The sequence below is a fragment of the Muscardinus avellanarius genome, assembly GCF_963383645.1.
Source record: "Muscardinus avellanarius genome assembly, chromosome: 10".
In the NCBI taxonomy this organism is placed as follows: domain Eukaryota; kingdom Metazoa; phylum Chordata; class Mammalia; order Rodentia; family Gliridae; genus Muscardinus; species Muscardinus avellanarius.
The window spans coordinates 89,909,609-89,933,014 of NC_137796.1; the positions used below are offsets into that span (position 1 = coordinate 89,909,609).

General features: G+C 54.2%; 3 protein-coding genes across 5 annotated transcripts; 1 reads left to right on the top strand and 2 right to left on the bottom strand.

Annotated features, from left to right (window-relative positions):
• Positions 1-2,720, bottom strand: HIRIP3 (HIRA interacting protein 3; the record flags this gene model as incomplete). Its single annotated transcript, XM_080703907.1, has 7 exons — positions 1-164; positions 613-711; positions 793-961; positions 1,059-1,990; positions 2,257-2,371; positions 2,462-2,582; positions 2,656-2,720. The coding sequence occupies 7 exons, from the start codon at positions 2,718-2,720 to the stop codon at positions 1-3; spliced, it is 1,665 nt and encodes a 554-aa protein (XP_080560033.1).
• A 699-nt stretch (positions 2,721-3,419) lies between these two features.
• INO80E (INO80 complex subunit E) lies at positions 3,420-15,900 on the top strand (the record flags this gene model as incomplete). Of its 3 annotated transcripts, none has more annotated exons than XM_080702671.1 (7): positions 3,420-3,500; positions 3,658-3,728; positions 3,908-3,960; positions 9,189-9,267; positions 9,355-9,466; positions 9,854-9,970; positions 15,679-15,900. In XM_080702671.1, the coding sequence occupies 7 exons, from the start codon at positions 3,420-3,422 to the stop codon at positions 15,898-15,900; spliced, it is 735 nt and encodes a 244-aa protein (XP_080558797.1). The 3 variants fall into 3 exon arrangements, with proteins under 3 accessions (XP_080558797.1, XP_080558799.1, XP_080558798.1); XM_080702673.1 differs by lacking the exon at positions 15,679-15,900 and adding an exon at positions 15,007-15,078; XM_080702672.1 differs by lacking the exon at positions 9,854-9,970.
• Positions 15,901-16,654: 754 nt separating this feature from the next.
• Positions 16,655-21,853, bottom strand: DOC2A (double C2 domain alpha; the record flags this gene model as incomplete). The annotated part of the gene is made up of 10 exons (XM_080703352.1): positions 16,655-16,800; positions 16,888-16,984; positions 17,084-17,165; positions 17,249-17,412; positions 17,491-17,550; positions 17,658-17,784; positions 20,651-20,760; positions 20,890-20,964; positions 21,154-21,233; positions 21,589-21,853. 10 exons carry the CDS (start codon positions 21,851-21,853, stop codon positions 16,655-16,657), a joined length of 1,206 nt encoding a protein of 401 aa, XP_080559478.1.
• Positions 21,854-23,406: the final 1,553 nt, after the last annotated feature.

Sequence of the window (23,406 nt, forward strand, 5' to 3'; positions counted from 1 at the left end):
TCAGTTACTCTCGCCATCACTGCTGATGATGCCACGCATATGTGACCAGTCTGGGGGTGCCTGACGTGGCCGTTCTTCCTCTGAGTCCAGGGTCCGGCAGTATAGCTCTCCTTGAGGGGCTGCTTCTCCTGAAGGGTTCCAGGCTGTGCGTCTACGTGGACGGCCTGGGGGCCCGGGAACAGGAAATTAGTTGTCTGATAAAAGTCCAATCCCAGCCGGGCGTGGTGGTGCACGCTTGTAATCCCAGCATTTGGGAGGCTGAGACCTGAGGATCACGGTTCGAAGCCAGCCTCAGCTACTTAGTGAGGCTCTCAGCAATTTAGTGAGACCCTGTTTCCAAATAAAGTATAGCCGGGCATGGTGGCGCACACTTGTAATCCCAGCATTCGGGAGGCTGAGACCGGAGGATTGCAGTTTGCAGACAGCCTCAGCTATTTAGTGAGACCCTCTGCAACTCAGTGAGACCCGGTTTCAAAATAAAGAATAAAAAATAGGGCAGGGGTGTAGCTCGGAGGTCAAATGCCCCTGGGTTCCATCCCCAGACTCGCAGAAAAAAAAAAAAAAAAAAGTCCAATCCCACTTACTCATGAGCAGTGAGAGAAAATCCCTCACCTGAACTGCTGATGATGTTGGCAACATCCAAGGAGGCCACCTCTGCCGCCTCTTCCCGCTGTTCCTTCAGGGCCCGACACTTTTCTAAGGAAGGGTTACCTGGGGCAGAAGAAGCTTGGTGAGCCTCTCTCCCAAGCAGCAGAGGGCGTCCAGCAACCCCCAGGGCACACGTAGTCTCACCCTTCATGCCCAGGGCTTCCAGCTCATTCCGGAGTACACTCAAGCGCTCCTTGTGCGAGCGACAAGAGCCCAGCAGCTTCTTGTAGTTTCGATGGGCACCACAGGCCCGAATGTAGCGCTTTAGTCTCATCACAGCTGGATGGTCCTCTCCGCGTCGACCAGAAGCTGCCTAGCAAGGAAAGAGCGCCTGAGGGCCAAGCTTGCCAGGCTGCAGTCAGAGCCTCCTCTTTCCTAGCGGTGGCCTCCCGCCCCATTTGCACCCTCACCTTCCTGCCTTTGGGCTCTGGACTTCCATCTGAGGAGGAAGAGGAGCTTCGTGTTCTGCCTTTCTTGGAGCTCTTCTGAGAAGAGCGTTTCTTCCTCTCCCCCTGGAGGCTGCCCCCTGTCTCGCTGTCACTCACCTCTCTCTCCAAGTCACTCTGATCACCACTGATACCACCCGGTTTGGCTGCCTTTGGTGTGCCTTGAGCTGCCGGTTGTACCTTGCAACTTTCTTCGTCCTCACTGATTCCACTCTGCTTTTGCCCTCCCTCCCACAGGGCCCTGTCCTTGCTCTTCCTCTGAACTACAGGCTCATTTTCCTCACTGTTATCCCCACTGTCCTGTTCTCCCATTGGCTTCTCCTCCCCAGATGACCTTTCCCCTCCACTGCTCCTGGCTGTAGGCCTCCAATCCTCTTTTCTGTTCCTTTTCTTCACTAGAATGTCATCATCCTCACTCTCCTTTTCACTTTCTTGGTGGCTTGCAGCTCCTCTGTTTCCCCCTGCCTTCCTTGCTGCTCTCTGGACACATTCTTCCTCGCTGTTCTCACTGTCTTCCTTGGCCTGCTGCTTACTGGCTGAGACCTTTCCTGGTGCCTTCTCGTTCTTGGTCCCAGGTTTCTTCCTAGTCCTGCCCTTGCTTTCTTTGTCGTCGTCCTCCTCTTCTTCCTCACTGCTTTCTTCCTTCCAGACCTTACTTGTTTTGACAGAGCTGCCTTCCTCCTCCTCCTCCTCCTCCTCCTCCTCCTCCTCCTCCTCCCCACTCTCCCCTAATCCCATCTTTGCAGCCAGGTGCCCTGACTGTTCTTCATCGCTGCTCTCAACTGCTTTCTTTGAAACACGCTTTGGACGCTCCTTGGCTGGGCTGACTTTTGCTGCCATCCTGTTCTTTGCTGGGGGTCCAAAGGAGTCTGGACTGGAAGCTGCAGAACTGGGCTCTGGGATATGGAGAGAAAAGAGGGTTTAGTACACATTCTCCCTGTCCCTTCTCCTTCCACTTGAGATAGGTTGCTCTACCCTTGCTGACAGACAGACAGACAGAAGGGCAGCAGGAAAACAGCTGTCACTCCACCCCAATTTCTGGTTCCTGACTCCCGGTTCTCTTCCCCTTATCTAATCCCTTGAGATGCCTTGAGACGCGCACAACACCTTTTGAATGAACCGCTGATGCAGAAGGCACAGGTGGCAGGGAGGAGGCACTTACCGGACTCTGAATTGAAGCGGAACCTTTTCCTGCCTCGGTCACTGCGGGGGGTGAGAGTCCTCTTCACCTTCTTAGTGAGGTCTAGCTCCTCTTCCCTGGAACTAGCTTCGCCCATCTTGTGCGTATCAAGTGGAAACGTACCAAGGTTGTGTCCTGCCCCACCTCCTCACACACCCGCCTCCCATGGCCAGGCCCCTCTTCACACCTGCATCTTCAGCAGCTCCTCTTCCACCAGCCGCTTCAGCACCTGCTTCTCCTCGGGTTCCAGGTGGTCGCGACCCGCGTGAGCCAAGAACTTCCTCCGCACGATGGACTGTGTGAGCGTGCTACGGAAACGTGTCAAAACGGAGTCCCTGTCCCACCCTTGCCCTTTCCAACCCCAGCTCAGATCCCGTGTACCTGAGGTCGGGGTGGCCTCGGAATAAGCTGCGAGTGAATTCCTGCATCTCACTCTCACGCGCCATTTTGCTCCGCCCAGCATTGGCGGCTCCCGCCCTTTTTTCTCCTCGGCCTCCGTCCGCGCGTTTGACAGCAGTTTGCGCAGGCGCAGTGCCGCGGCCGCGAGGCGGGGGCCGTTGGGTTTCGACTGGGGCCGGGAACTCTGCCCGAAAAAAAACAACAGCTTGCTTTTCCTGGACAGTTGGAGGGCCTCGCGGCTCCTGACTTTCCTAGAACAGGTCATTCTTTAAGTTCCCGTTTGAAGCGGATTCGGCGCCGGCAACTTTTGGGTGTAACGTAATCAACTCGCGACGATGCTTCCCCGTGGTCACGGGCGCCCGCTGGGCCACTGGTATTATGGGAGGCAGAAGAAAAGGGGCATCTTCGCCAGGAGACGAGGAATCTTTGGGGAGACCTGCTCCTGGCTCTAAACCCCTAAACACACCTAGTTAGAAACGGCGCCCTGCCTCGGCCGCCACCGTTGTGACGTCACCTCGCCGTGCTACGCCATCTTCGGCGCAGCCACTCGGAGCCGCGTTTCTTTCCGGTATTCCCCGGGAGGCGGCCCGCGCGGGCTCGCTCCCTGCGCGCGGGGGGCGCCGGGAGTTGTAGTTCCAGCGGACACCGCCTTTCAGAGTCTCCGGAAGTGGAGGCGTGAGCAGCCGGGTTCGGCCGGCGAGGGGTAGCGGGACTGCGGACACTGGGGCGCTGCTCCCGGGCGGGTCATGAACGGGCCGGCGGACGGCGAAGTGGACTACAAAAAGAAATACCGGAATCTGAAGCGGAAGCTCAAGTTTCTCATCTACGTGAGTGCTGGTGTGGGGAGGTGGTGAGCGGGGGCCTGGCGCCAAGAGGACCTCAGTTTCCCCGTGTGTAAAGGGGTGGGGCGAGCTGGCTCCGGGTGCCGGCCCTTTTACGAGCGACCCGCGGCTCAGCGCCCGCCCCGCTCCGCCCGCAATACAGGAACACGAGTGCTTCCAGGAGGAGCTGAGGAAGGCGCAGAGGAAACTGCTGAAGGTGTCCCGGGACAAGAGGTGAGGCACGGTGGGAGGATGAGGACCAGGTGATTCCTAGAGACCCACGTTTTGGCCCCACCCTAGAGTAGGACCGCAAATGCATGAGCTCTAACGAGGATCCATTGGGCCCTAGGAGGGACAGGGGTCCAGAATGTTGCTGAGATGGGAATAAACATTCCCCTTGCCTCTTTTCTCAGTTTCCTCCTAGACCGACTTTTGCAGTATGAGAACGTGGACGAAGACTCTTCTGGTGAGCAAGGTCATGAAAAATTGGAGGAGGATTTGGCTTCTGGCACTTAAACAAGTCTTCCTGAGCCCCTCCTCTTCGGTTGTGGGAGCTGATGCAGCCTCCAATGGTTCTTAAGTTCAGTGGCTTGACCTTCTCCTCCATCATTCTTTCACTCAAGTATTTACTGAGCATCTGTTGTGTTTCAGGCACTATGCCTGGCACAGGTGTTAGAACGGTAGCAAAGATGGACAAAGCCCTTGGCCTCTTGTGATTTATATTTTAGCTAGGGGAAATAGGTAAACAAAGAAATATAACTTTAGATAGTAGTAAAGACTTAAAAGGGATGAAAGTGGAATGTGTGTGTGATCGTGATTTGAGTACAGCAGGGGTAGACATGGTGTTTTGTAAAAGGTCACATAGTAAATATTTTAAGCTTAGTGAAATGTGCTTTCAGGAGGCAGGGCAGCAGGAGCACAAGTTTGAGGCCAGCCTGAGTAAATTAGCAGGACCCTGACTCAAAATTAAAAGTAAAGTGGGCTAAGGTTGTAATTCATTGGATCCATTCCCCAATACCAAGACGGGAAAAAAAAGTAAAAGCTATTTCTTAGCTTATAGACCATGCAAGCAGGCAACATCTGGATACAGTGCTCAAAGGAAGGCCTTTTTTTTTTTATCCAGTGTTTGTTTTGGGAAAGAAAGAGAAAGAAAGAAAGAAAGAGGCATGTAAAGAGAGTTAAGAGTTTTCTAGGCAGAAAAACAAATGTAGATTCCATGAGGTAAGGACAAGCAAGACTTGAGGATCAGAGGGATAAAGCATATAGGCATTTTTTTCCTTTTCTTTTTGTTTTTTTTGGTGGTACTTGGGGTGGAACCCAGAGGCTTTCTACCTCCGGGCTACACTCCCAGACATATTTTATATTTTATTTGGAAACAGGATCTCACTAAGTTGCTGAGAGCCTCACTAAGTAGCTGAGGCTGGCTTTGAACCTGTGCGATCCTCCTGTCTCAGCCTCCCAAGCACGGGGATTACAAGCGTGCGACACCACACCCGGCTAGGCATTGTTTTTCAAGCTTTGGTTTTAGTATTGTTCACAGTTAGAACATTACAATATTGTTAGTATATTTTACATTATGACCAAATCTTCATATGCATTCATACTTATAAAACAAAACTTGTAGCTGGGCATGGTGGTGCATGCTTGTAATACCAGTACTTGGGAGGCTGAAACAGGAGGACCACAGGTTCACAGCCAGCCTCAGCTACTTAGGCCCTCCACAATTTAGTAAGATCCTGTTTCAAAATAAAGGAAAAAAAGCCAGGTGTGGTGGCACGTGCTTATAATCCCTGCACTTCGGGCAGGGCATGGTGGCGCATGCTTGTAATCCCTGCGCTTGGGAGGCTGAGACAGGAGGATCGCGCAGGTTTGAAGCTAGCCTCTCCTGGCTTAAGAGACCATGTTTCCAAATAAAAATAATGTAAAATAGGTCTGGGAGTATAGCCCAGAGGTAGAAGGGTTTCCAGGAACCCCAGTACCACCAAAAAAAAAAAAAAAATAGGACTGTGGTGTAGTTCTGAGGTAGAATGCCCCTAGGTTTAATCCCCAGTATCACACACACACCTTATTATTGTATATATGTATGGGTGTGGTGGACCATGCCTGTACTTGGATGCTGAGACAGAAGGATCACAGGTTTGAGGTCAGTGCACCATAATTTAGCAAGACTCTATTTCAAAATAGAGCTAAGCGAACCGGGCGTGATAGCGCACACTTGTAATCCCAGCATTTGGGAGGCTGAGACCTGGAGGATCGCGGTTTGCAGACAGCCTCAGCTACTTATTGAGGCCCTCTGCAACTCAGTGAGACCCGGTTTCAAAATAAAGAATAAAAAGTGGGGCAGGGGGTGTAGCTCGGAGGTCGAATGCCCCTGGGTTCCATTCCCAAACTCTCAAAAAAAAAAAAAAAATAGAGCCAGGTGTGGTGGCACACGCTTGTAATCCCCACGCTTGGGAGGTAGAGACAGGAGGATCGCGCTGGTTCGAAGTCAGCCTCGCTGGCTTAAGAGACCCTGTTTTCAAATAAAAATATAAAAAAATAGGTCTGGGAGTGTAGCCTGGAGGTAGAAGAGTTTCCAGGAACCCCAGTACCACCAAAAAAAAATTTTGTGTGTGTGGGTCTGGGGGTGGAACCCAGGGGCATTCGACCTCTGAGCTACACCCCCTGCCCTATTTTTTATTCTTTATTTTGAAACCGGGTCTCACTGAGTTGCAGAGGGCCTCACAAGGTAGCTGAGGTTGTCCGCAAACCGCGATCCTCTGGTCTCAGCCTCCCGAGTGCTGGGATTACAAGTGTGCGCCATCACACCCGGCTACCACCAAAAAATTAAAAAAATAAAAATAAAGTAGAGCCAAGCATGGTGGCACACGCCTTTAGTCCCAGTACTTGGAAGGCTGAGACAGGAGGATTGCAGGTTCGAGGACAGAATCAGAAAGTAGTGAGACTCATTAACCTACTGAGACCCTGTTTCAAAATAAAATTAAAATAGGGCTAGAAGCCAGGCGTGGTGGCGCAGGCTTATAATCCCAGCATTTGGGAGGCTGAGACAGGAGGATCCGGATTTGCCAGCCTCAGCTACTTAGTGAGACCCTTTGCAACTCAGACACTGTTTCAAAATAAAGAATAAAAAATAGGGCTGGGGGAATAAGCTCAGAGGTAGAATGCTCCTGGGTTCCATCCCCAGACCGCAGAAAGGGTGGGGGGGGATGCTGAAGGTTTAGCCTTTGAGATAGAATGTCCCTGGGTTCAATCCTCAGAACCACAAAATAAATAAATAAAAAGGAGGTAGGGGTATAGCTTGGAGGTAGGATGCCCCAGGGTTCAATCCGTATTACAATAAATAAATAAAAAGAAAAGAAAGAGGAAAGAGCCCTAATGTGGGTATCTGTGGGCCCTGATAAATCCATCACAGAATCTCCATCCCTTGTGCCTTTATTGTTCTAGGGCAAGGTTTAGAAAAATAGCAGCTAGCCAAGCTGCTTGCTTTTTTTTTTTTTCAAGCAAGAAATATATTTTTTTTTAATTGTTGAGCTGCTTGTTTTGTAAATATTTTGTTGAGCCATACAACATTATTCCTCTATGTTCTAGGAAGATTATAGATAAGTAAGAGAAGGACACAGGGGCCAGTTGACGGAGGCCACGCAGACAGTTGGGCTTTTCCTGTCGCCCTGCTTCTCCCTTCCCTAAGGTCTTCCTTCCACTTAGCTTCCTGTTTGAGAACTTAGAATAGGACACATGAGAACCTAGCATGTGTGTGTTCAGAGTAGGTTAAACGGGAGGAACATGAACCAGAGGTGCCATCTCCCGTCTCACCTTGGAGGTTGGTCAGGGAGGCAGGTACAGACAGCCATGACGAGAGCAGAGGATTTGGGGAGCACCAGCAGTTTACTGGGCCTGAGAGATTCTGGAAGACTTCCCCAGAGGAGCTGGCATTTGGTCTGCTTTTTGATTTGTATGTTTGTTTGGGAATCAAACCCAGGGCCTTGTGCTTGTTAGGCAAGTGCTGTCACTGAACTGCGTCTCCAGCCCTATTGTATTTATTTGTTTTTTGAGACAGGGTCTTACTAGTTGCCCAGGCTAGCCTCAAACTTGCAGTGCTCTTACCTCAGTCTCTCAAGTAGTTATAATTACAGGCATTTACCACCACACCTTGCTTTAATCTGCTGTGTGTGTGTGTGTGTGTGTGTTACTGGGGGTGGAACCCAGAGGCTTTCTACCTCCAGGCTATACTCCCAGCCCTATTTATATTTTATTTGGAAACAGGGTCTCACTAAGTTGCCGAGAGCCTCACTGAGTAGCTGAGGCTGGCTTCGAACCTGTGCGATCCTCCTGTCTCAGCCTCCTGAGCATGGGGATTACAAGTGTGCGCCACCACGCCTGGTTTTAATCTGCTTTTTGAAGGATCTGTCTGAGCAGAGAAATTGGCAACACTGTATATTATGGGTAGCAGTTGTTACATGAATGATAGAACTAGGCAAAAAACGCTGATCTAGGAAATAAGTTTTTATTTTGAAGAAAGGTTAGCATATGTAAAGAGTAGAGTTTGGGGGACTGGAGGTCTAGCTCAAGTGGTAGGATATGTGCTGACATGCTCAAGGCCCTGGCACAACCCCCTGCACCACACACAAAAAAGTGCAGTTTTGTAAAAACACAACTAAACTGGGTGTGGTGGTACAGGCTTGTAATTCTTTTACTTGAGAAGCTGAGACTGGAGTATCTAGCAGATTCAAAGACAGCCTCAGCAATTAAGTGAGGCTCTCAGCAACTTATTGAAACCCTGTTTCCAAATAAAATCGATCTGAGGCCGGGCGTGGTGGCGCACGCTTGTAATCCCAGCATTCGGGAGGCTGAGACCGGAGGATCGGGGTTCGCAGACAGCCTCAGCTACTTAGTGAGTCCCTCCACAACTCAGTGAGACCCTTTTTCAAAATAAAGAAAAACAAATTGGGCAGCAGGTGTAGCTCGGAGGTCGAATGCCTCCGGGTTCCATCCCCAGACCCACAAAAAAAAAAAAAAAAAAAAATTGATCTGAGGGTGTAGTTCAGAGGTAGAATGTTGCTGTGTTTAATCCCTAGTACCACAAAAATGAAAAGGAAGCACTGCTATTGCATGCCGGCAGTGGAGGACGCCGTCAGGAAGGGTGCGCTCAGATTCGTCTGGAGTCTTTCTGGCATTGGGTGGACAGTGGGTGGCAGGGAGCAGTGGACTGCTGAGCAGGTGGCTTTGACATAGCAGGGGGCCTGGCCGTGTGCGTTGATGGGAACGATAGATGAAAGTGGGAGAGACTTGAGGGCTAGATTAACAGCACCCTGAGCGTGAGGAGTGGAAAAAAGGCAGGAGTTGTAGGCAGCTCAGAGGCACACAAGGAGAGAATGGCATAAAATGGTCAAAGAATCGCAGAGCTCAAGACGCAGCAAACCTCAGTGGCCTCTACTAGAAGGACACCCCTACCTTCCTCCTCGGGTGTTATGAAGACCAGCAGAGGAGGTGAGTGTAAAGACGCCAGGCGCATAGTGTGCTTAGTGAATGTGTTATGGGGAAGTCAGACCAGGACGCAGGTTATGAAAGCTGGGGAGCTGTGAGTCTCCAGCTGGGAAGCCGGCCTCCCCGGAACCTTTAGGAGTGTTGAGGTTCCGGTCCTCTGAGGTACACTGGCCACCCCCAGCCTGACTGATCATCCCTTCCCCCTCACAGACTCAGATGCCACCGCATCTTCAGACAACAGCGAGACGGAGGGAACACCCAAGTTGTCTGACACGCCAGCCCCAAAGAGGTAAGAGGAAGCCAGCCTTCCCTGGGGGCGGTAGGGGAGACCTGGGCCTCCTAGCTGCCTCTGACGCCCTCCCTGTCCTTTCTCCAGGAAGAGAAGCCCTCCACTAGGGGGTGCCCCCTCCCCCTCCAGCCTCTCCCTGCCTTCTTCAACAGGGTTTCCCCTCCAGGCCTCCGGGGCCCCCTCCCCATACTTGAGCTCGGTGAGTTGTGGTCAAGCGTGAGAAGCGGTGGGCTAAGACGTTGGGAATGAGGTGGGCATCATGTGGGCAAAGGAGCTGGGCTTGAGGACGAGGCCAGCTCGACTCTGGGGACACATTTAAGTTGGCCGGCAAGCGTCCCTTAGAGGGTGTGAGTTGGGGCTGCCCACTGTGTCTGGTGTAGGAACAGGGGACAGATGTGACTGAGGAGAGCAGAGCGGGGCATGGTCCTGCTGCTGTCCCTTCCCCTTGTGTTCTCAGGACCCCTGGGAGCCACACTCATCACCATCTCTTTTGTTTTTCCATTCTTCCTCCTGTGTGCATTTCTTCCCTTCACCCCTCACCCTGACCCACTCCATTTCCCATCTCCATCCCCGCTCCCACCAGCAGCTGGCTTCTCCCCCTTACCCCCCATTCCCTTCTGACTACCTGGCCCTGCAGCTGCCTGAGCCCAGCCCCCTGAGGCCCAAGCGGGAGAAACGGCCCCGCCTGCCCCGGAAACTCAAGGTACCCTCATTTGGGGATGTTAGGGAGGGGCCGCATATCAGGAGGACAGCCCTCTGAGGGAGGCTTAAGAAGGCTGGGGCTGTCCAGCAACTTTGAGAGCTTGCCCCGGGACTGCTGCGGGCCCAGAGCGAGGCACCGAGGGGCACTCCGAGAGGTCTTGGCTCATAGGCTCATTCTGGAGACCAATCTGGGGCGGAAGCAGAGAGGGGTCTCGGCGTGAGTGTGCCCAGGGCCCTGCCCTTACATCGTGGCACACAGCCATGGGCTGCAGGGAGTTACATTTGCACAGGTCGTGATGCCAGCCAGCCTCAGAGAGGGGACAGAATTGTGGGATCTATAATTCAATCAGCTCTGCCCCAGTCAAAACAAAACCACGTGACTTTGAGGTCTCTGACCTCTTATATTCCAAATCTGTAAAGTGGATGATCAGACTAGACATAATTATCAAGTGTTCGTGGAGCACCTGCTTTTACCAGGCACTGTCCTGGGTGTTGTAGTCATAGTAATAAAGAAAGCAGACAAAACCCCTGCCCTGGGGGAACACACATTCTAGCAAGATGGGCAGAAGAGGAACAAGGCTAAGACATCCCAGTGGAGAAAAACAGTCAAGAAAAGGGCAGGCAACTCCAGGGCAGATGAGGCCATTTAAGGTGGGGTTGTGGCTGGGTCTGGTGGTGCACGCCTGCAATCCCAGTACGTGGAAGGCTGAGATGGGAGGATCGCAGGCTCGAGGCCAGCCTCAGCAACTTAGACCGTTTCAAAACATAAGCCGGGTGAGGTGGTGCATGCTTATAATCCCAGTACTTGGGAGACTGAGACAGGAGGAACACAGGTTCAAAGACAGCCACGGCAACTTCAAAATAAAAATTAAAAAGTAGGGCTGAGGGTATAGCTTAGAGATAGAATGCCCCTGGATTCAATCCTTAGTACCACCAAAAAATGGTGAGGTGGTCTAGACTGACTCGGGCAGAGACAAAGGAAGTACGAGCAAGGGAGGGTTTAGTCAGCGGGCTGGGGGTCCATATCAAAGAAGGGGCCGCAGGTTTCCTGGGAGGCCAGGTAGAGCTGAGGAGGAACCCAAGAGGACTTGGGTGCTAGCCTGAGCCGCTGGAGAGCTGAGTGGCCTTCTTCTAAGACAGGACTGTGGGAGGAGCACATTCTGGAGGAAAGATGAGTTTGGCCCTGGATGGGTTGAGAGGCCATCTGGAAATGTCAGCTAGTAGCTGGATACGTGCCTGGGGTTCCTGGGGATGTGTACTTGGAAGTCCTCAGCTAGAGGCGGGTGGGGGAGGGAAATGTGCTGAGCACAGAGCCCCAGGAGGGGTGAAGACATGCCAGTTCAGAATGCAGAGAAGCACAGTGCCCATCCAGCTCAGAATCAAAGCTGAGTAGGGGCTGGCTGAACCATTCACAGCTTTGAAGCCAGAAGCAAAATGCAATGTGTTTGTAGTGGTTAAGAGTATGTGTTCTGCCGGGCATGGTGGCACACGCTTGTAATCCCAGCATTTGTGAGGCTGAGACAGGAGGATCGCGGTTCATGGCCAGCCTCAGCTACTTAGTGAGGCCCTCTGCAACTCAGTGAGACCCTGTTTCAAAGTAAAGAATAAAAAAATAGGACAGGTGGTGTACCTCAGAGGTCAAATGCCCCTGAGTTCCATCCCTAGTCCCTAAAAAAAAAAAAAAAAAAAAATAGAAAAGAAAAATAAGGCTGGGGGTAGAATGATCCTGGGTGGTTCCATCACCAGTACCACAAAATAAAAGGAGTGTATTGTAGGGCTGGGATTATATCTCGGTGGTAGAGCACTTGCCTAGCATACCCAAGTCCTGAGGTTTGGTCTCTAGCACCACAAAAAGTGGAGGGAGGGCAATAGTACTGGCCCCTGTCGAGGATTTTTGCTTCTGGCCTGTGGGGCAGAGGATGGAGAAGGCACGGATCAGGGCAGATTGGTGCAGGCTGGGCATTTTGGCATGGTGCAGGCATGGGTGGTCAGAAGCTTTCTGGTTAGAACTGTGCGCTGAAGTAGAGCAGTATTGAAAAGCAACATCTGGACACGCTGGGAAAACCGACCATGTTGGCTGAAAGAGAAGGATGAGTCAGTTGCTGGGCATGGGAACGTGGTGAGGGTAGGTTAAGAAAGGCCTCCAGGAAGAGATAACAGTGCGTCCAGGGTAAGTGGGATCTGGATAGTCCAGGCGGAGGCAGTGATGGCAAGAGGCAGGGACACAGTAGAAGTATTGAGAGCACTTGGGAGGCTGAGACAGGAGGGTCACAGGTGGCGGCCAGCCTCAGCAACTTAGCGAGGCTCTCCACAACTGAGTGAGACCCTGTTTCAAAATAAAAAATAAAATAGGAGCCGGGCGTGGTGGCGCACGCTTGGGAGGCTTGAGACAGGAGGATTGCAGGTTCATGGCCAGCCTCGGCTACTCATTGAGGCCCTCCACAACTTAGTGAGACCCTATTTCAAAATAAAGAATAAAAAATAGTGCTGGGTGTATAGCTTGGAGGTAGAATGCCTCTGGGTTCAATCTCCAGTACAGCAAAAAGTAAAATAAAGTAGGGCTGGGATGTAGCTCAGAGTTAGAATGCGTCTGGGTTCAATCCCCAATGTGGCACTCAAAAGACTGAGACAGAAGGATCACTTGAGCCCAGGGGTTCAAGACTAGTATGGGCAACACAGCCATATCCTTCTCAGAACAAAACAAAACACCCTGGGGCCTGGCATAGTTCAGCAGTAAAGTGCTTGCCTAGCATGCACAAGACCCTGGGTTCCATCCCCAACACTGCAGGAAACACGCTAGACATTCCAGGCCTGGTGGCGCACACCTGTAATCCCAGTACTTGAGGGGCTGAGACAGAGGATCAAAGGTTCAAGACCAGCAATTTAGCAAGGCCCTCAGCAACTTAGCAAGACCCTGTTTCAAAAATTGAAGGCCGGGCGTGGTGGCGCACGCTTGTAATCCCTGCGCTTGGGAGGCAGAGACAGGAGGATCGTGCAGGTTCAAAGTCAGCCGCGCTGGCGTAGGAGACCCTGTTTCCAAAAATAAAATAGGTCTGGGAGTGTAGCCCGGAGATAGACGGGCTTCCAGGAACCCCAGTACCACCATCAAAAAATAAAAAAATAAATAAAAAAAAATAAAAAAAGCTGGGCGTGAGCCGGGCGTGGTGGCACAGGCTTGTAATCCTCGAGCTTGGGAGGCTGAGACAGGATCGCGCAGGTTCGAAGCCAGCCTCAGCTACTTAATGAGGCTTTCAGCAACTTAGTGAGACCCTGTCTCCAAATAAAGTATAAAATAGGTCTGGGACTATAGCCCAGAGGTAGAAAGCCTCTGGGTTCCACCCCCAGTACCACCAAAAAAAAAAAAAAGCTGGGCATGGTGACGCACACCTTAATCCTAGCATTTGGGAGGCTGAGACAGGAGGATGTTGGTTCCCAGACAGCCTTATCTACTTTGTGAGGCCCTTTGCAATTCAGTGAGACACTGTTTCAAAATAAAGAATAAAAAAATAGGGCAGGGGTGTTGCTCTGATGTAGAATGCCCCTGGGTTCCATCCCTAGTACTGCAAAAAAAAATTTTAAATAAATAAAAACTTTAAAAAATTATAAAGGGCTAGGAGTGGAAGCCGGGCATGGGGATACATGACTGTAATCCTAGTACCTGAAGGGCTGAGACAGAAGGATCACAGGTTCATACTTAGCCTCAGCAATTTAGCAAGGTTCTCCACAACTCAGTAAGACCCTGTTCCCAAATAAATAAAATAGGGCTGGAGGTGTGTAGCTCAAAGGTAGAATACTCCTGGGTTCAATCTCCAGTCCCCCCCCCACAAATAAAAGCTGGGCATTAGTGCGCCCTAGCTGGGTTTGAACCCCAGCTCATCCACATCTCACCATGTTACCTTGGGCATGTTACTTAACTGTGAGCCTCCTTTTCTCTGGTCAGTGTGGACATAGGAGGCTAGAATTTATGAATAAATAGAGAATGTAGCTCACTGCCTGGGCCCTAGCAAACCACAGAGCCACATGAGTTGTTCTTGGTCACACGAAGGCCACTGAGGAAATCCAGGCAAGACTAGGACAGGGGAGCAGGATGGGGTGGAGAGGTGGTAGCCAGGGGAGGGGTGGTCCTTCTGTAGCTGTCCTTTTCAGCTGCACATGTGTGTCTGCTCCTGTGTATGCATCAGGGTGCCTGGCACATAGCTACTTTTCAGAGATGGGCTTCTTGCCATCCTTCCTGGCAGGCTCTTGTGCTCTGAGGCCTGATTTTGTAGCCCCCCACATCACGTAGTACCAGAGGTAAGGGTAGGTCTCCTTGAGAATCAGAGAGCAGGCGATAAGACCAGATGTGTTAAAGCAATTGGAAAGGCTGCTATGGAGACCAGGCATGACTCTTTCCTGCCACCCCTCGCCCAGGGCCAGATTGGGTGCTGCCCAGTGAGTACCTAATAGGCCTGTTAAAATTTCCGTTTCAAGCCAGGCATGATGGCACATGCCTGTAATCTCAGTACTTGAGAAGCTGAAACAGGAGTATTGCAGGCTCAAGGGCAATCTCAGCAAGTAATGAGACTCTCAGCAAACTAGCAAGATCTTTTTTCAAAATAAAAAGGGCTAGAGGGTAGAATGCCCCTGGGTTCTATTCCTAGTACCCAAAAGAAAACTTCCTAGTCTCAGTTCCTTCTCTTGGCAGATGACCCCTCCTTCCTCCCAGGGTGTTCTAAAGATTGGAGATCATGGACAGAACTCGCCTGGCACCTAGCAGGTGCTCAGTTTGTGCCTACTAAGCATGAGGGCTGTCACCCACACCCAGAGAGCTCTCTGCGGGATGGCTTTGTGAGGACCTGGCAAGGGTGAGGCTGGAGGGTTGGGCAGGACAGAGGCTACTTCCCAGCCCCAGATGATAAAGCAGGACTTTTAAAAATAGAGAAAGATGCTCCAGGTGGAGGGGCTGACCTGTCGTCAAACACTGCACTGCCTGTCCGGAGGGCCACGAGGGCCAGGGCCCTCGGGTGGAGGAGTGACATGCTCAGGTTTGTGTTCTAGAGCCATCACTCTGGCTGCAGTGTGGAGGAGGAACTGGATCTGGGAGAGGCTGAAGGCAGGGAGTCCAGTTAGGAGGCTGGTACCCTAGCACAGGTGAGCTGAGAGGAGGGCCTGGCTTAGGCCAGCGGCTGCGGGGATCCCAAGATGGGGCCTGTCCGAGATGTAATAGAAGCTTCTGGGGGGCAAGGAAGCCACCCAAGCTCCTGGTTCTGGTGACCCGTGATACTCTCCACTGGACCGGCGAGCCCCTCCTGCAGGCAGAGGGGGAGAGCAGGCCAGCAGTGGCAGATGGTACCTGAGGGCCCAAGGCAAGAGGAGGTAGGCACTCTGTGCTGGCTCTGACTCCAGCTTTAACTGCTATCACAGAGCAACCAGGGTGCCTCCTGGAGAGGGCAGGCCCAGCCTTCCCCTCCCGGCTTCCTTCAGACACCCTCCCCTCATTGTTCCTCCATCTCTGCCCCTCACTCCCAGGCATTTGCTGTGTGAGGCTCAAAGGGGCTGAGGTGGGCAGGCCCCTGGTTTCAGCACTGGCCTGCTGGCTGTTCACTGCTCCTTGACAGAGCCTTCGCCCCTTCCCCACCCTCAGAACTGCCTTAAGGGGCAGTGCCAGCCTCCCAGAGATCCCCGTGCTCCTCTGACAAGCCTTCCCTCTGCTTCTTCCCTCTGCTGCAGATGGCGGTGGGACCCCCTGACTGCCCTGTGGGTGGGCCGCTGACCTTCCCTGCCCGGGGTGCTGGGGCCGGGGTCGGAGCGGCCCTGACCCCCCTTCCCCCTCCCAAGATGCCTCCCCACACGATCCTGAGCACCGTCCCTCGGCAGATGTTCAGCGATGCAGGCAGCGGGGATGACGCCCTGGATGGAGATGATGACCTGGTGATTGACATCCCGGAGTGACTGCCCAGTGCCATCCGCCACGCCCCTGCCCAGCAGCCCCTCCCTGTGCCAGAACACCACACGTGAGCCCCGGCTTCCTCAGAGATGTTTATTGATGCCCAGTTGCCATGCTTCGGCCACTGACACAATCAGAAAAGGCGTAAACATGCACGAATGTCCCCGGGAAGGTGGCAGGGGCCCTGCCCTCACATCCCAGCCCCCTCCAGGGGACAGTTATTTAAATGAGTGGCCAGGAATATCTGCCACCCATTGGGGAGACAGAGACCCAGTGCTGGCCACCCCTTTAAAAGGGCAGCTGTACAGGGCTAGGACTTTTTTAAACAAAGATTCTGTATTAAAGAAGTGGCTCTTTTTCTTGTCTTTTTCTTTTTGGAGATATTCTCCTCTTCCAAACCTCCCCCAATCCGACCTCCTCCCCATGGGGGGAAGGGGCGGGGCAGCCTGGAGAGGCCGGAGAGAGGAGCAAGGGCTCTGGGGCAGAGGCTCCGACAGCACTCCCCCGCAGGTGTGCAGACAGGGTGGTTTGCATATTTGCAGGTAATAGCGAGTCAGGCAGGAAGAAGTTTGCATATGTGAATATAGATCTCCACAGTCCCTCACAAAAAGACAGACCCACAGTCACGGAGACTCTCACAAAAATAAGACAGGTAGTGCGGGGCAGGGGCATCCCACCCCGTGTAAACGTGCAACACACTCGTGCGAAGGCTGGGTACTAGACCCGGCCTGAGAGCCTGTGCTGGACACTGCTGTCCACTCAGGCCGACGGGAGCACCCCGACTGCGGGGGGCAGCTCACTGGTCAGGGTGTGCCAGCGCTCCAGGGCTGTGTCCGGCTGCTGCAGACAGTCACTCCAGTGCTTCCGCGCCTCTCCTCGGGCCCCTGGCCCCAGGGACACACCACCTGCAGGGTAGGCGGAGGCAGGTGTGGTCAAGGCCAGCTCCTGCGTTAGCCCTCCCTTGGCACCACCCAGCTGGTTTCTCCCCTCACCTATGAAGTCATTGGATTTGCCAATATCATAGTCCCAGACTGTGACTTCCAGAGTCTTGGTGGCCAAAGTGGAGAGCTCCATCTCATAGAAAAATTCCTGGGACAAGAAATATTTGGAGCCACACCTCCAGTGAGGCCCTCTCTACCCCCTCTCCTGTCCCCAGCCCACCGCCATTTCTGGGCCCTCCATGTTTACCTCGTTAAATTCTGGGTTTAGAGTCTTCTTCTTCACACATGTTTTATGCTTGGATTTCTTATCCACATCGGGTCTCAAGTACCTGGTAGAGGGCACATGAAGTGAGGGACGGGCCAGGCCCCGGGGGGATCTGAGGGGTAGAGGGGTCTCAGGGTGAGGGCTCACGTCTTAACATAAGGATCAGAGTAGCCGTTGACATCCATGGCGGCCAGGTGGGCACAGCGGATGATGCCCACCAGCAGCCCCCGGCGGCGGGAAATGTAGCTGAGACTCAGCAGGATGCGTCCTCGCTCTTCCAGCAGCCCAGGTCCCTGCTCCGCCTGCTCTAGCTACCGGGGATAGATGCAGGGTCAGCCTGGGTCCTCCGCCACCTCTCACCTAGACACAGTCCCTGTGGGGGGCCTCACCTCCTTCAGGTAACAGGAGATGCCCCTCAGTGCCGCCGACATGGAAGAGGGTGAAGCCAGCTGAGGGGGAAAGAGAAAGTTCTGGTAACCTGGCCTCTTCGGGCCCCCTTCCCCTAGTCCCCCTGACATGCCCCCCCACCAGCACACGCGCACGTACACACACGTACCGGGGCCTGGCGCTCGAGGCAGATGTTGAAATGTTTCTTCTGTGACGGTCTGAGGCGGCGGAGGGGCACTCGGATCTCCCCGATAAACTCATTGTGGCTCAGCTTGTCCTCATCACAGACAGAGATCCTGGTAGGGGACTGCAGAGTCAGGGCCCCAGGACACTGAGCCCACTCCAGTGTGGGAGAAAGGTCCTCAGGCCAGTCCCCATTCCGCCCTCAGTCCTCTCCACCTTGAACTCGGGCATTCTCCCTCTGAGCTGCACCCCCAGCCCTATTTTATTTTTATTTTTAAACAAGATATCACGATCAAACCTGTGATTCTCCTGGCTCAGCCTCCCAAGTACTGGGATTAAAAATGTGTGCCACCACACCTGGCTCTACCTCATTTTACAATGGACTGGAGCTTGAGAAGGATGATTGGATTTGCCCTGCTCCTTTCTGCCCTGGACTGTCCCTGGTCCTTCAGGATCTGCTCAGCTGCTACAGAAACCTTTGCAAATCTTGGAGACTGCCCCTGTCCCCATTTCCCAATTCTAGAGACAGGAGCCACCTCAAAGCCCACCCTGGTGTTCATCGGTAGATGGACAGATCTAGAAGGGCCTGGAGGAGCTGTGGGCAGTCACACAAGGACCCCTCACCTCAGGCCTTCCTATTTTTTTTCTACCTGGAGCGGGGAACTAGCCTGCAGAGATGCATATACCCAGTGGTTAAGAAATGACTGCCTAGCCAGGCGTGGTGGCGCACGCTTGTAATCCCAGCATTCAGGAGGCTGAGACCAGAAGATCACGGTTTGCTGACAGCCTCAGCTATTTAGTAAGGCCCTCTGCAACTTAGTGAGACTCTCTTTCAAAATAAAGAATAAAAAATAGAGGAGTGTAGCTTGGAGGCCAAATGTCTCTGGGTTCCATCCCCAGACCCCCCCCCAAAAAAAAAAGAAAAAGAAAAAGAAAAAAGAAACAACTGCCTAAACTGGGCATAGTGGTGAATGCTTGTAATCCCAGCATTCGGGAGGCTAAGACAGGAGAATCGTGGTTCAGGGACAGCCTCAGCTACTTATTGAGGCCCTTTGCAACTCAGAGAGACCTTGTTTCAAAATAAAGAATAAAAAATAGCCGGGTGTGGTAGTGCAGGCTTGTAATCCCAGCATTCGGGAGGCTGAGACCAGAGGATCGCAGGCCCTCTGCAACTCAGTGAAACCCGGTTTCAAAATAATAACAATAAAAAAAATAGGGCAGAGGGTGTAGCTCGGAGGTAGAATGCCCCTAGGTTCCATCCCCAGACCTGCCAAAAATAAAAATAAAAAATAGAAAGACTGGCATGGTGGCACACACTTGTAATCCCGGCATTCGGGAGGCAGAGATCAGGAAATTGCAGACAGCCTCAGCTACTCAGCGAGGCCCTTTGCAACTCATTGAGACTCTTTCAAAGAATAAAAAGAGCTGGATGTCATGGCGCACACTTGTAATCCCAGCATTCAGGAGGCTGAGATGGGAGGATTGCGGTTCGCGGACAGCCTCAGCTACTTAGCGAGGCCCTCTGCAACTCAGTGAGACCCTGTTTCAAAAATAAAAAGGCAATGCCGGGCGTGGTGGCGCACGCTTGTAATCCCCGCGCTTGGGAGGCAGAGACAGGAGGATCGCGCAGGTTCGAAGCCAGCCACGCACGCTGGCTTAGGACACCCTGTTTCCAAATAAAAATGTAAAAATAGGTCTGGGAGTGTAGCCCGGAGGTAGAAGGGCTTCCAGGAACCTCAGTACCACCAAAATAAATAAATAAATAAATAAATAAAAATAAAAATAAAAAGGCAATAAAATAGGGCTGGGGCTGTAGCTCAGAGTTATAATGCCCCTAGGTTCCATCCCCAGCACTGCACACATACACACACACACACACACACACACACACACACAAAACCACTAAAAAAAATAGGGCTGGGGGTATAGCTTGGAGGTACAATGCCCCCTGGGTTCTATCCCAGTACCACAAAAATATAGTAACTGAATAACTGCCATTACTTCCACCTTCCCCTTCTGTGGCCCTTGTGCTGCTGCTGCTGCTGCTGCTGCTGCTGCTGCTACTGCTGCCATACTGAACAGCTGTGGCATGCGAGTGCGTTGAAATCCCAGCCCTGCCAATTCCTAGCTACCAGTATGGCCTTGGGGACATCACTTAACCCTCAATTCCCATCTGTAAAATGAAGATCATGGCTGCTCACCTCCTAAAGTTAACAGGAGGGTCAAGTGACATAAAGATTTGGAAAAACACTCAATAGTGAGTTCTCAGTTATTTTTAGTCCTCATTCTCTCACATCTGAAACATGGGGCAGCCTTTCTGGCTTCTGTCCCTCCCCAACACCAAGGTGTCCTTTAAGACAGCCCTGACCATGTGCCCTCCCCGGATGCAGACCCCGCTTTGGCTCCTCTGCCTGAGAACAGAGGAAGAGGTCTCTCCTGGGCCTGTTTGCTGACTCCAGTCTCCATCTCCATCCCTTCTATTTCCATCTTTGGGATGACAGAGTAAGTCCCCTGACACTAAACACTTGCTTCCTCAGAGGTTTTTAGGGGAACATGGGACAGGATGAGCAGACCTAAGGTGCACAGGTCTGGCTTCAGTCAGGGGCTCTGAGAAATGGTCTCTGAGCAGGGAAAGCTTTCCGGAGGGGGCAGAGCTTGGACTGAGTCTCAGATGAGTGGGGTTTAGGTTGGCAGAGAAGGTAAGAGCTTCCAGTGGACAAAGTCCGGAATTATAAAACTGACAAAGGGAAGAAGGAAGTTCTCTGAGGAGCGTAGAAGGTACATTGGGGACTGCAAGGCAAGGGAAATATTCCAGCCTGCTGCTAAAGGGTTTGGAGAGTCACTGCTTGTTCTTGGGCATCGGTGGGTGGGAGCTCAGTGGGGATGTACGACCAACCAACCAAAGAACGCTCTAAGGATGGCTGTCGCAGAGAAGGTGCTGAGCTGGAATCCTGGGCAGCAGGGAGGCGGCGCCCTCACCTGAGCACCTTGTGAGTGATGTCATCATCCGTGATTCCGCTGTACGTCAGGTCCTCGTTCCATACGGGATTCAGCGTGTTCCTCTGAGTCTTCGTTTTTAGCTTATTGGCCTGGGTGTGGGAAGGAGGGGTTCTGATACATGTCCCCAGACCCACAGAGGCTGAAGGTAGCGGCCCAGAGAGTCTAGGACAGACAGACCCACACACTGGGCCAGGTTGAGGGGCAAGGGGAAGGGATACCTTACAGGCTCCAGGCAGCAGATGCAGCTTGACGTAGGGATCGGCCAAGCCGTTGAAATCCATGGGCTTGAGGCCCTGGAGAAGAACAGGGAAGATGGCTGTGGCCCTCAGACCCCACGCCCTCACCCTCCCTCTGGGGAGCTTGATTCTGGAAATGTAAAGCACCCCAGGTGTGCCCAGGGGGCTGGAAGGAGCGGGGGTCCACCTGGGGAAGGGGAGGAAGGAGACCCCAGGCCCAGGGCGCAGGAGACAAGAAGTGCCCACCTTGGCCCTGAGGATACTACAGTGCAGAGTGCAGGAGGCCTGATCATAGAGGAGGTCGAACTCCAGGGTGCCCAGGGCGGCTGCAGAAGGGGGAAAGGAGGCGTGAGTGACATGCCAGGACAGGTGTGCCGGAGCAAGCGACCCGGTGGCAGGCGCGGGCTGTGCGTGCCTGTCCACCCCTCTCTGCTGGTGAGCGCGTGTGCACGCGCGAGGCTGAGCAGGCATGTGCATGTGTGTCTGGGTCCCTGACTGGGCGGCAACTGGGGCTGTGTGGGTGGTGGAGTGTCTCAGCAGAAATATTGAATATTGAGCCTTGCCGAAGCTGTAATCTCCACCCGGACTGCAGCTGTGGCGGCGAGCGCCGTCCCTCCTCCCTCCCCTCCTGCTCCCAGCAGGGCTTGTCCCCTCCCACCTGCCTGGAGGCCCCAGACTCACTGCTGTCGTCAGAGTCATAGCTGTCCACTTCAGCCACATCCTCAGGTGTGGTGGCCCCAAGAAGGGCCGCAGGGGGGGCCAGAGCCAGGGGGGCCAGATGAGCAGGGGCCTCCCCACAGCTCCCGCCGCCCCCCTCGGGTCCCGGTCCTCGGCGAGGGAAGTAGTCAGAGATCTGGCGGATGGGCCGGATGGGCCCGGGGCACACGTTGATGGCCATGTGCTCCTGAATGTTGATGGTCATGCGGTCGCCCCTGCGGCCCCTCATGCAGCACCCCTGGCTGTGGGAGGAGGGCGTGAGGGCCTAGCTGCTGACTGTGTCCCTATGTCTACTGGCTGAGGGCCAGGCTGAGCTTCCCGGTCTGTGGGGCCCTCACTGGCCTCCCTTCTAGGTGTCAAGGGAGAGGGTGACCTGTGCCAGCGAGTGGGCAGGCAGGAGGCCTGGCCCCTCCAGACCCGGAGCTGGGCTCCTTGGGAGTTGGGCTGCCAGGCCACTCCCGGAAGACAGGGGCAGACAGGTCGCAGCTCCCTCGCCCTTCCCCTACCTCTGAATGGCCCCTTTGTCATCTCCTGCTGGGCTCCCTCTGTCCCTGAGCCCAGCAGCCCCGCCTGGATCAGCAGGTCCCGGGCTCTGCTGCTCCCAGGCTCTGGCCACCCTCTCTGCAGCAGGCGCCTGGCTAGTCAGGGTGTCACGGACCCCTCTAGCCTTCCTCTTCCTGCTGACCCTTCCTTCAGCCCCAGGACCTGCCTGCCTGCTGGGTCCCCCTCGCCGCGGCCCCCTTCCCTCTGCCCCGGCAGCCCAGGATGGGGACCCCAGCCTCAGATGCCACCTCCCCAGCCTGGCTCCCAGGGGAGCCAGAAATGCAGCCGCAGGAAAGCTAACACCCCCATACACACCGGCTCACGCGCTCACCCTCACCCTCGCGCCCCCGCCGGCCCAGCCCCCTGCACCTATCTCCGTGCCTCCAACAGGTGCCAGGCACTGGGCGGCCGGCGGGCGCAGGCTGGGCGGCGGCGGGCGATTCCCGGGGCGGCGGGCGAGAAGAGCGCGAGTCTGCTGCGCCGAGCGGGAGGGGGAGCCGGGCAAGTGGGGAGGAGGGGGTGGAGGCGAGGAGGCAGCCGGCGGCGCGGCGGGAGGGCTGGGGCTGGGGAGGGGGCGGACTCTCGGCTCACACTCGCGGCCCGCCACGCGCCCGCCGTGCACACTCGGGCGCACACCAGGGCGCACACGGACACGTGTGCCCGCGCTCACACACGCAGGGCACGCGGGCTGCCGCACACTCGTGTGCACGCAGTCGGGCACACTGGTCTCGCCTGGGCACTCCCGCGCGCACACGCCTGGGCCCACGTGTGCAAGCTCACACACATGCACAAACGCAGGTGCGCGAGGGCACACTCACCCAAGAACTTCGCATACACGGTAACACGCGGGCTGCCTGCGCCGCCGGGAGCCAACGGTGAGGATTACCCGGTGTTTCCCAACTCCTCCCAGGAGACCCAGGCCGCGCCCGCCGTGGTCCCGCGGAGCCCCCGCGCCTCCCTTCCTCGGTATCTTCCTCTGGCCCGCCCTCCTGGGTCTCCGGGGACCGACCGCTAGCCTGGTTACCAAGGCAACGCCCTCTCCCCCACATCCTCACGCCCCTCCCCTGCAGAGAGCGCTCTGTCCTCCCCCTCTCGTGTCCGTAGGGGCGGGGCTTAGAGATCCGCAGTGACCCCGGGGCTGGCGGGGGAAGAGGGTCTGGTCGCCTGCGGTCCCTGACCGAGCACCTGGGGTCACCGGCCGGGCTGGCCTGAGGAACCCCAGGGTCTGCGGGAGGAGAC